Source organism: Carya illinoinensis, chromosome 1, assembly GCF_018687715.1.
Source record: "Carya illinoinensis cultivar Pawnee chromosome 1, C.illinoinensisPawnee_v1, whole genome shotgun sequence".
Lineage (NCBI taxonomy): Eukaryota > Viridiplantae > Streptophyta > Magnoliopsida > Fagales > Juglandaceae > Carya > Carya illinoinensis.
The window spans coordinates 39,115,626-39,128,272 of NC_056752.1; the positions used below are offsets into that span (position 1 = coordinate 39,115,626).

The 12,647-nt window shown below is 37.4% G+C and overlaps 1 protein-coding gene across 1 annotated transcript; it reads left to right on the forward strand.

The window, feature by feature from the left end:
* Nucleotides 1–8,229: 8,229 nt before the first annotated feature.
* Nucleotides 8,230–12,467, forward strand: LOC122318237 (beta-D-xylosidase 1-like). Its single transcript, XM_043135446.1, has 7 exons — nt 8,230–8,701; nt 8,942–9,223; nt 9,827–9,996; nt 10,132–10,229; nt 10,403–10,753; nt 10,962–11,375; nt 11,470–12,467. The coding sequence occupies exons 1-7, from the start codon at nt 8,297–8,299 to the stop codon at nt 12,081–12,083; spliced, it is 2,334 nt and encodes a 777-aa protein (XP_042991380.1). The 5' UTR covers nt 8,230–8,296; the 3' UTR covers nt 12,084–12,467.
* Nucleotides 12,468–12,647: the final 180 nt, after the last annotated feature.

Consider the following 12,647-nt stretch of genomic DNA (forward strand, 5'->3'; position numbering starts at 1 on the left):
CCTAATGGGACTAACCAGGTACACATCAAGGCAAATTTGTACCTCTATTGACTCCTACTTCCCAAGTCTCCAGGGCCTCCTCATCCACTTCTCCAAGAATCAAAGCATAAGCTCATGCCTGTATTGATTGCCTCTAGCCTAATCTTCCTTTAATGGGCTGGGTCAGCTTCCTTGTGATGCATTGGGGCATTCCTTGATGAAGTATCCAATTTGGTTGTATTTGAAATAGTTGACACCGCCTTGATGACAATCTTCTTCATGGGACCAATTGGATCAACTGAAACGGGTGCTTTGCCTCCCATGCAAACCCCCGTGGCTATTTGTGGTTACGCCTCAGATTTAGACAAATTTTTAGGGTGACCCAGAGCTACTTCCTTCCTTATTATATGTTCTCCTCTTCTGACCTATTGCCATGGCAGGGAGGTTGTCGTGCTCACGTTAAGCTATGGAAGCTACTTCCACTAGCCTCTAAAAATTCTGAATCTAATGACAGGCAACTTGAGCATAAATCCTCGATTGTATTCCTTCCTGGAAGCATTCGATCTGCATCTCCTTAGTGGATATAAGATGTGTGGTGAACCTCCCCAGTTTCATAAGCTTCGCAATGTATGGACATACTACGATGGACTAGGCTAGCGAATGCTCTAGCCTTTTGTCATTTCATAGTGTTAAGGAAGAAGCGGTCATCAAATTCTTGCTTGAAACATCGCCATTTCATGATTGCTATTGACCCTAGTTCCATTTCAAGAAGTTGTCTCTCTGTCTCCCACCGTATTGTAGCTTCACCTTGAGACAAATAACCTAAATATAAAACTTTCTAGTCTTTAGTGCAACCGCGGATCTCAAAGGTCCTCTTAAGATCTATCATCCATCTTCCTGCTCTCATAGGTCTTTTGTTTCTCCAAAATTCGAGGGATCTGTAGGCTAGGAAATGCTCATACAACAAACTCTTTGTTCATCTTGCTGTTGTTGGAAATATTGTTGGAGGAACTCTTGCTGTCATCCTAGCATCTCGATCACACAGTAGGTCATCTTCAAGAACTTGGTTATGGGGTTCATCTTAGGAAATTCTTGGTCGCACTATTCTATCTTCTTGCCAAAATTCCAACCATATTACTTCCAAAAAATTGTCCTAGACCTCTGCATTTAAAGTTGATCACTTCAAGCTTAAAGCCTAAGGCTCTGGTACTGTACCTAGGTGACTTATAGATTTATCCAAAGCTATGAAAGCTTTGATACCACCAATGACACCCATTCCCCCACTTGTGATTTGGCAGCAGCCGCGATAATGTGAAAATAAAGTGTGTGCTTGCATGCTTAATAAATATGTACACTTAATTCACAGCAAAAAAATAGAAGGGTAGTTAGAAAAATCTAACTAATAGTACCAAAAAACTTAAATACGTCACAACCATAATATCCATAAGGCACAAGTCTTCAAACCATTGATAAAAGAATATTAAAGTCCTCCAATAATTACAAAGAGCCAAAACAACACTTAATTACAAAGGGGAATAACCCTGATTTTCACTATTCTGGTAGAGCAGGACCCCCATACCCATACTCATCCTCTACATTAAAATCTATGGTTCCGAAGAGTAGAATTGCAGGTGGGACCACCATGGTGAGATCTCGCAAAATCTCGATAAATAGAGTTAACTCTAACACTCCAAATGCAAGAAAGTAGAAAAGAAAATTATGCAAATAAAATGATATTCCAGGAGAGGAAATATTCGACATTTAGCAATTAGCCAAACTCAAGTTATTCACCAAATCTTTCACACAAGTCATATACACTCAAACCTGTTTTTTGTTTTGGAAACATTCATTTTAATAACATGTGTACCATGGTCTCCTCTATGGACTATCTGCACACCCAAGCTCTTTCAAACTACTGGTACCATTTATGCTTGTGGCTTCGTAACAAGCAATACCTAGTTCAGGGCCCAACGCATTCATGGTCAAGCATCCTCTATCCTCCATCATCAGATATGCAACAATCTAGATCTTAGAGCATTACCATCTTGCCCGAGCTCGTTGTCGCCTAGCGACAACCCAGAGGCTATCACTCAATTTTTTCCGCTCCCGAGTGACCAAATGAGCTCTACTAAGATAAATGCACATCTTGACTTGGAGTCATGAAATGCACACATTTGCAAAAATCCATTGACACAAAATTCAACATTTCGATATATACACAATTGCAATTCAAGGCAAGATAATTAGAAACAGATAACAGTTATGAGGTAGTTCAAAAATGAAATAGTTTTTTTACATTCAACAAATAATTATATGACGAAAAAAATATACGTGGGAAACCAATACATGTCACAAATCTAAAAAAAATCCCTTTACTTCATAGAACACAATCACATTACAAACCGCACAATATTCCCATCACTTCACATTACAACTACATAGTTTATCCCAACACTTCATAGGGTGCACAATTCACTACAACAAAGCACAAATCACTATTTCATAAGTCCAACTACAATTATTCCAAGGTTAGTCCAAGAGCCATTTATAGCACATAAAGGAAATTTTTTGATGATCGAGGTGCCCAGAGCTTGCTACTAGCTATGGTAATTTTCAATAGTGGGTTACGCAATCGTTCTTAGGGTAATGATGTGGTGTCTCAGATCGAGAGATAAATGGAATGTGTGAGGGTCTGTGCATGTGTGTGTTGATGGACAAAAGGACAAAGACAGAGAGCATGAGAGTGAGACAGGGAGTACAAGAGATCAGCCAAGATATGGAGGAGGTCATTGTAATCGCGTCTAATAGGGAGGAGCATGGTGGGGTGGCGGTGGCTAGAAAGATGTGGATGGTGACAGATTTAATCGAAATAGAGAATGAGTGAGTTATGTTGAGAAAAAGAGACAAAAGTAACTAGAGAGAGAGGGAAACAAAGACCAAGGGGTTTATTGGCATAGTCTCAGTGTTGGACGGTGGCAATGTCTTTCATGATAGAGACAGACCAAAGAGAGAGAAAATGAGATAAAGAAAGTGAAAAAGAGGGAGGAGAATCCAAGGAAGACGGTGAGATTGAGAAAAAGGGGAGCCTGCTATGGAAAATGTAGCATGGCAAGGTAGCGGCTGGGGTTAGGGCTTCCGAACCCACAAAAAGGCCAAGCTTTCTGAGAGAGAAAAGAGAGAGTGAGTGAGTGAGTGGTGATTAGAGAGTGAATTAGAGGTGGAGGATCTATAGTGGTGTGTGTGTGTGTGTGTGCCGGAGTGTGGTGGACTGCGATGGCAAAGCCCTAGATGAAAGGGATCGGATAGAGATGAGTGAGATTGATGGATTAGATGAAGGTGATGAAGAGAGTGAGAATGTCGAAAGGAAAAGAGAGATGGTCAGAGGGAAAATGGTCTCGGCCTATTTAAAGGTAGGAAAGCCCCCTTCACAGGTGTCATAGTGCTTGGCTTGAATTGGAGGAGGTAGGTGGCAGTTAAAGACAATAGAGAGTTCAATGATGCATGGTGCAAGCAGTTGGGTGTGCAAGGGCGGTGCACAGAGCTCATGGATCAAAAGGGAGTCACAAGAGGGGACAGAACAACAAATGAGAGAGAGAGAGAGAGAGAGAGAGAGAGAGAGAGAGAGAGAGAGAGAGAGAGAGAGAGAGAGAGAGAGAGAAGGGACTTAGGGTTTTGGGCTGAGGTCAAAACGGCATCCTTTTGCACCCAGGAGTTGGGCCCTTTTCTGATGGTTTTGGCTTCCACACGATTGACATTCTCCTAAGGCTTTTAGGCCTTGCTCAAACTGGTTGGGCTTCACACCCTTCAACTTAATTATTGATGTTTCAAAGCCGCCTATAATATATATATATATATATATATATATATATATATATATATATATATATATATTAAGAAAATGCTTCAAATACACATACTCCCATAAAAGTTGTCCCACACACTGATTTGTCATTGACAGTTGTCAACATGAACCATGATTCATGCTTGCTTCTTACTTAATTACCGCAACATCAGCATGAAATTGTATGTAATAACCCATCTTACCCCCACTAGATTTAATTTTGTCATTGTTCAATGCAAGTTTAAGACTACATAAAAAACAAAAAACCAAAAAGAAATAGATTCTCACAAAGTCAATTTTACATAATTTATTGTTGTCTATGAGTTTTATGTTCTCTTTCTAAGTATAACTAAAAGAAAAATGTAATTTGAACTATGAGTGGAAAACACGTGAATAACCTATCTTCCCCTTCAATCAATGACCACCCTGATCCCTAACCCTCAATCCCCATCCACGGGCCGAAGTTCACCACCACCCAAGATCTATCTTCTACTATTGAGACCGCTCATTAACAGTCTCCTCGCCAACAAATGCATGCTGGGGTCGTTGATGAACAATCTTAGAATGAGATAATCAGTATAAAATGTTTGGATTTATAGTGTTTACAAACTCGATCTTAGATTGTTAAGTAGGTAAGTATTACCAAACTTGCTTGAATGTGGGGCGGAAAAAGTGTAAGCATTTGGAATGATATTTGCCTCTTGGTGTTCGTAAAGTGCTCGGATGTGCCGAGCATATATACTTGCTTGGAAACTAGAATAATTATTAATTAATAGCTAATGTTATTGTAACTAAAAAAAAATTATGTGTCACCATAATTGACTCAAAGTTGGCATGTAAGTTAGCTTACGCGTGGCAATGTTTCACAAGGACATATTTTTTAATCAAAACAGGTCAAGGGAAATGACAGAGAAATCGGGAATTTATTCTTTTTTAATGTTTCAATAGAGACGTCACTCATTTTGCTTCTTATACGGGATCAAAAATAGACGACGTAGTGACAGTACTTCATTGTGTATTTACTTTTGTAGATGTTGTGTATAGATGTAGAATGACTGATCATATTTTTAGTTACTTTTGAGGAGATATCCGAAGCTTGCTTCACAAAAAAAACAAAAATAGAGAGAGAGACAAATGAATTTGGAATATTAGTTCTATAGAAAACAAATGAATGGTATTTAGTCTCTATAGATAAAGGGAGAGTTGTTGCCATATTCTTGGCACTTAAATGGACGGAGTTGTCCTCCGCCAACATGTTGCATAAGTGGGACTAATTAGGTACACATCAAGGGATTTTTCTTTGAGTAATAGAGAGATGGTAATTTGTCACTAACTTTGCCATATTCTTAGCACTTGAATGGACAGAATTATCTTCCAACGTGTTGCATAAGTGGGACTAACTAGGTACGTATCAAGAGATTTTTCTTTGAGTAGTTCGTAATTTATCACTGATTTAAACATTGGAGACATCCCCACAGAGAACAGTGAGCCATTTTTTCTTGTGGCAGGTTGTTTGGACATGCCACAGGCAGGCATACCAAGTATTGCATCAACAAATTCGAATTAATTTCACTTTTGGGACGATACGTTTCATCCCAGAAATTTCCCTTCGAATAAAAAAATAACAGCTTCCACCTTCTAAGGATAGAATTTAGATTTCGTCCCAAATATTTACTTTTTGTAACGAAATATAATTCATCCCAATAAGTAAAATCTCTAGCAGTGCATGTCAGGTTTTATGTTATGAAGTTTATGAATTGAGGATTAATAGTACTAGGTCGACAAGTACTCTTGTTTATTTAATTTTCTATTTGAACGTACACTAGTCAGACTCGAGCTCATTACTTAGTTGAAATTTATATTCACGAAGTTTATCAGCTACTTAAATTAATAAAATAGATTTCATATTACAACTTAATTATAATTTTATATACAAATTTTAGTAAACAAACTTGGAGCTTTAATAAATATATTTATATTGTTTATATATAAACATGTCAATAGTTATATTCCCAAGGATTCAAGTACATGAGATAGTATTAAGAACATGATTTCTCCCATAGAAAGTTATTTGAATTGATAACTGTTTATACGACTAAAGCCAAATTATATATGAGTTGTATCATTTAATAATGGATAATAATTTTTGTTTGCTCATTAAATAAAGGAGTTTTGTTACGTACAAGAAGGGTCGCATATTAATTTGCATATCGATTCTAATTCCTTTATATTCAAGCATAACTGCGCATTAATATATGCATCAATCTAATTAGTCAAAGGTAGATTTTATTGAAAATGGTGTTAATTTAAATTTTGAATATGAATAAATCAATATTGGTATGCAGATTAGTATGCAGTTGAATATGAAAAATCTAGTTGTAAGCACAATTACGCACTAATGTATACATCAATCTAATATAATTTGTCAAAAAATAAATTTTATTAAAAATAATATTAATTTAAATTTTGAATATAAAAAAATTAATATTAATACACAGATTAATACGTAACTTTTTTTATACGTAACAAAACTCTTAAATAAATGAATCGAGTTTAACTTGAGTTTGACTAATTAGTTTATTTTGAGTGGCTTGTCTCGCAGCCTTGTTTATTTGAAGTTAATTTTTATGATATAAAAACATCCGATCTCAAAAAAATCCAAACTTAAATTACTTAATTTCTAGCACATACATACGAAATGCGACCGAAAATTCAAATTTGGATAATTAGCACAAAGAAAAAATGAAGATCATGAGGTTGTAAATTAGGGCGCGAATCAGACATGCATGGTTATCAACAAATGGAAGTACTGATGTCTAGAACCTATTGCTTAATTTGTTGGAAAGAGATGGGGTCAGGTAGCCCTGATCGATCTGTTGACATGCATGGGATCCGAGTCATCCGACGATCGAAGCCAATCTGAAACAGTACTACTTTATGAGGGCTATATAGTAATTGTAATATTCAACGATTAGATCGTATTATTTTTTTTAAAAAATATTCTCAGCTTCATATCTATTAATTTAAATAAATTTAAAACGCAACAAATCAAATCATACGATAATATATATGTATTAGTTTAAATAAATTTAAAACGCAACAAACCAAATCATAATTAATGTCTCTCTTATAAAATAAAAAAAATAAAAAAATAAATTGTAAGGATTGGATCAGATCATGCAAAGGACCCATGTGTCTACTTTATATAAGCTGAAGATTACTACCAAGTCAAGATCATTTGCTGTACAATTTTAAAGTATTTGGCTTGAAAATTTGACATTTTGTAGCCGGCCGCCTTCTCCCATGCAGTTGCGAGTTCTACCCAAAATCTACTTCCTTTATGTTTTATTTATGATAAAGGTAGGGTCGTGCAAAATTTGTATTAAAAAGAAATATGCATGATTTGCATGCACACGTACTTTAGAGTTTTATATAACATTATTCTTTATTTATTAATAAATGTTATTTATCATTCTAACCCACACGCCTTATTTTTCATTTTTATCTTAGTTTTCATTTTTATCTTTCTATTTAATACATATTTTTACACATTAATATATTCTATATATTTAAATAGAATGATAAAAATAATAAATTATATGTTAGTGTGTGTTATAATTGAATGAGCTCTAGAATCTACTTCATTTGCTTGCCATCATGCACTGTTGAAGATAATATGAAAAACAGAAAACTGAATTAAATACAACACAACATGATGATAGATTTAGATAACAGTCTCCTCACTAGCCATCTTGCAGGTTATCGGATTGATCATTGATGTCTGATACGCTAGACTTGCTAACTTCAGACGAAATACGAAATACGGCCATCCATTAATTGGTACTGACATTTATGAAAATGCATTATGTTCGTTTCCAAATTTTAATTTGGTCGGGCCATTACGTACAACCTCTAAGCGTGGTTGGACAGACAGATATTCTGCATGGGTCTGATATGGCATGCAGAAGTAGTTTTTGCGGCGCAATGGTCGATGACTTTACTAAATGTTTTCCCCATTTCTTTGTTATCGGCTTCATCTGTTAATTTAAATAAATTTAAAACGCAACAAACCAAATCGTAATAATTTAAAAGATCAGTTTCGCTCTGTCCGCGAACTTTATGACCGATATATGATCTAAGACCATTTCTTGCTTTGCCAAATTAAGGTGATGGGTAATCTAGTTGTTTATCGTACTTGCTCCTCCAACTGACTACTTTCCAATCAATACCTGCGTCTCTCTCTCTCTCTCTCTCTCTCTCTCTCTCTCTCTCTCTCTCTCTCATCCTGTTTACTTCACTCTTTAAATTTCATAATCTGACGTGTAAAGCTAATGAATCCTATCCCTTTAATCGAATTAGGCGCGAAGTAATTCTAGGGAACTATCTCTATATATAGAGGCATGCACCAAGAAGTTTGTAACTCATCCCAAAATCAAACCAAGCGCCTCTTGTTAGCCCCATAAGGCTCACAACAAAATGAAGCACTCATTTACCTTCTTTCCACTTCTTTTGCTTCTCACTCTTTTCTCTGTTTCCTTTAGCGCCATAGAGGCTCGATCACTATTAGCATGCAACCCTCAGGAGGAGTTGACAGGGAACCTCGATTTCTGTAAGGCATCGCTGCCTATACATGTGAGAGTAAGAGACTTGATCGGGCGGTTGACATTGCAGGAGAAGATTACGCTGCTGGTGAACAATGCCTCAGCGGTGCCCAGGCTGGGCATTCAGAGCTATGAGTGGTGGTCGGAAGCGCTTCATGGGGTGTCCAATGTGGGCCCAGGTGTTAAATTTGGTGGGGCCTTTCCTGCAGCCACCAGCTTTCCTCAAGTCATCACCACTGCTGCTGCTTTCAATGAGTCACTTTGGGAGAAAATTGGAGAGGTACATGCATAAGGATTTTTCTTTATTTTTTATTGAAACTTTGACTGGTTTTTTGTCCCAAGCTTGCAAGTTCTACGTGCATGCTAGTTTCAGCTGGCTAACATGATTAATATGAGCATTCACTACTAATAATTGCCGTTAGACAAAACATAATGGTTATGTAATCGTGGTGGTTATTGTTGTTTTTTTAAATCATATATTAGACTTTGGTGACTTGGTTAATTTGTACATCATGTATAGGTGGTGTCTGATGAAGCTAGAGCAATGTACAATGAAGGAACGGCTGGTTTGACATATTGGAGCCCAAACGTGAACATATTACGAGATCCTCGATGGGGTCGGGGCCAAGAAACACCCGGAGAAGACCCACTTTTGGCCTCAAAATATGCAGCTAGATATGTCCAGGGACTCCAAGGCAATGATGCTGGAGATAAGCTTAAGGTTGCTGCATGTTGCAAACACTACACGGCCTATGATCTTGATAATTGGAACCGGGTGGATCGCCTCCATTTCAATGCCAGAGTAATTAAGCAACTTTCAACCTATTCAGATAATTTGCTATATATATATATATATATATACAGAAACACGTTTGTGTTTGCACGCAATTAGTAATTGATAGGCTACTGAAAACTTTATTTTGCTTTAGGCTTTAGTCTGTTAAAGTCTTTTATCAAAGTACTTGCTTGCACGTCGTACGCAGTCCTATAGCAGGTCGTTTTCTTGAACTGTCCTAAATGTGTCATAGGTGGTATTCATATCTGATAAGGATAAACATGATGCATACATGGCATAATTTTAAAATGAGTTTTGTTATGTACAAGTAAAATCGCGTACTAATCTGCGTACCAATACTGATTTCTTTATATTCAAAATTTAAATTAACAATATTTTTAATAAAAATTAATTTTTGACCAATCGCATTAGATTGATGTACATATTAATATATAATTATGTTTGCAACTAGATTTTTCCTTTCAAAATATGCTATATGACTTGTGGGGTTCTAATTGCGATGATTGATTCCTTTCTAACTGAACTTGTACTGCACAAATCGGTTATGTTACTTCCTCTCTCTCTCTTCAAATTATTTGGCTGAAAGAGGTTGCGTTTTGGTGTGTGTAGGTCAGTAAGCAGGACTTGGAGGACACCTATAATGTACCATTTGAGGCATGTGTGCTGGAAGGGAAAGTTGCCAGTATAATGTGCTCATACAATCAGGTCAATGGAAAGCCCACCTGTGTTGATCCTAATCTACTCAAAGGCATTGTCCGGGGAGAGTGGCACCTAAATGGGTGAGTGAAACCCACCTTACCTGAAACATGCAGGGCCCAATGGCCCATTACACTTTTCATATTTGTGAAATAACTTTTTATATTTGTATGATCTCTTCTATCCACCATTCATTACTTTGGTGATGGGCCATACAGATACATCGTCTCAGACTGTGACTCAGTACAAGTTCTATATGAAAAGCAACATTACACAGCTTCACCAGAAGAAGCGGCTGCAGATTCAATCAAAGCAGGTCAATGAAAAAAATTAAAAATAAAGATCAGTTACTACTAATATATTATCTTTAATCATTTAAATTAAATGTAGTTATAGAAAGTTTTATTAGCTAAGTTGTATAAATAAATCAATTGGAGTTCAATTAGCTTATTATTGTGTCGTAAAGGGGCATCATGTGATATTTTGCAGGCTTGGATTTGGACTGTGGAAACTTCTTGGCAGTGCACACAGAGCAAGCTGTGAGAAGAGGCCTGTTAAGTGAAGTTGACGTTAACAATGCATTAGCAAACACAATTGCGGTGCAAATGAGGTTAGGTATGTTTGATGGGGAGCGATCAGCACATCCGTTTGAGCACTTGGGCTCAAAAGATGTATGCAGCCCAGCCCACCAACAGCTAGCCCTTGAGGCTGCTAGACAAGGTATCGTTCTACTCAAAAATCGTGGGTCATCATTGCCACTGTCCACCAAGTCTCACCAGACTGTAGCAGTTATTGGGCCCAATTCCGATGTTACAGCTACAATGATAGGCAATTATGCTGGTAAGTCATGTATCCATTTTTGTTGAGAAAAAGTCATTTACTAGTTGGGGGTCTTAAATGGGTGGACTCATTTCTTTTGATTTTGTTGGTTGGGTAAATTTTTTCGTGCATTATGACATGTTTGAAGAAAAAACTTTGACAGTATTAGAAACAATGACATGATCTCTAATTGTATTCAAATCTTTTTTTAATTTTCTGTTTGATTCAGGTGTTGCATGTGGTTACACAAGCCCACTACAAGGCATAGGGAGATATGCTAAGACCATTCACCGAGTTGGGTGCGACAATGTTGCCTGCAATGGGGTACAAGGATTTGAAGACGCGGAGGCTGCAGCCCGGCAAGCTGATGCAACCATTTTGGTAATGGGATTGGACCAATCTATTGAGGCGGAGTCCAGAGACAGGTTAGGGCTCCTCTTGCCAGGATACCAACAAGAGCTTGTTTCAAGGGTGTCCAAAGCCTCCAAAGGGCCTACTGTGTTGGTGTTGATGAGTGGTGGACCTATTGATGTGTCATTTGCAAAGTTCGATCCCCAAATCAGTGCCATCCTATGGGCTGGCTATCCTGGTCAAGCTGGAGGAGCTGCCATTGCAGATGTTTTGTTTGGTACAACCAATCCAGGTACCCATTGCACATGACATTGTATTTTTACTCACTTGGTCTAATCAACAAGTTAACTAATGCTTCCAATTATGTGATTGCTCTATTTCTCTAGGAGGAAGACTTCCAATGACATGGTACCCAGAAGGCTACGTAGCAAGGCTGCCAATGACAATCATGGACATGCGAGCAAATCCATTCAAAGGCTATCCTGGTCGTACCTACAGATTCTACAAGGGTCCTGTGGTGTTCCCTTTTGGCTACGGCTTGAGCTACACCAAATTCAACCTGGGACTAGCCCATGCTCCAAAGGATGTTTCTGTCACTGTCCCCCATGCCAGCCTCCATGCCTTGAAAAACTCCTCCATGATTAGCAATGGTGTCAAGATCAAGAACACTAACTGCGATGAACTCATAATACCCATTCACATTGATGTGAAAAATACAGGAACTTTGCATGGGAGTTTTTCGCTTCTTCTATTCTCAACCCCACCTCCCGGGATGTGGTTTACTAACAAGCAATTAATAGGCTTTGAGAAAGTTAATGTTGCAGCTGGGAGTATGCAACAAGTCAAGATTGATGTTCAAGTGTGCAAGCACCTCAGCGTCGTTGATAAAAATGGGATTCGAAAAATTCCAATGGGTGAACATAAACTTCAAATCGGAGATCTTGAGCATTCGATTTCAGTCCAAGCAAGTCTAGAAGATATCAATCCTGCACGACCGTAAAACTTATGATGGTAACTGAATCTAAGGTAACCATGAATGACCACATGATCTTCATCTAGAAGGGTAGAATTCCTTTTTATCAATAATTGGCCAAGAAAAGAACAAATTAGTATATATTATTTTTATTTGTTCTAGTTGTAATGTGATATTTGGGTCTCCATACGTTCCATATGTGAAGACATATAGGACGTTACAAATGTTCAATAAATAGGCGAAGGGTGTGTATTGGAACCAGCTGGATTTGGATTTAGGAGTTCTGACTTCAAATCAAAAGATTTGAAGATTGGATTTAAGGTTTGTTGTTAATTTGCATCACATTCTTGAGTGATCAATGCCTATGCCATGAATATGAATTTGAAGTCTTTCTTTCTAATTTTCTGAAAACTTGAAGTCTTCTTTCACTCTCAAACAATTTAGCTAGCCAGTTTCTCTTTTCAATAATCTCGTTGCTGTTTTAACTCCATATATGGTAAACCAACTAGCGGGTTAACTTGTTATACCAATCAGGCATTGGATTGACCATATACTACGTAGTGATATATCAAAGTTGCCAAATTGTTAATA

Coding starts and splice junctions, on each gene's coding strand:
- LOC122318237 (XM_043135446.1), top strand. CDS start 8,297: ATGAAGCACTCATTTACCTTCTTTCCACTTCTTTTGCTTCTCACTCTT. Junction 9,997..10,131: donor GGAGAGTGGCACCTAAATGG/GTGAGTGAAACC, acceptor TGGGCCATACAG/ATACATCGTCTCAGACTGTG. Junction 11,376..11,469: donor GTTTGGTACAACCAATCCAG/GTACCCATTGCA, acceptor CTATTTCTCTAG/GAGGAAGACTTCCAATGACA.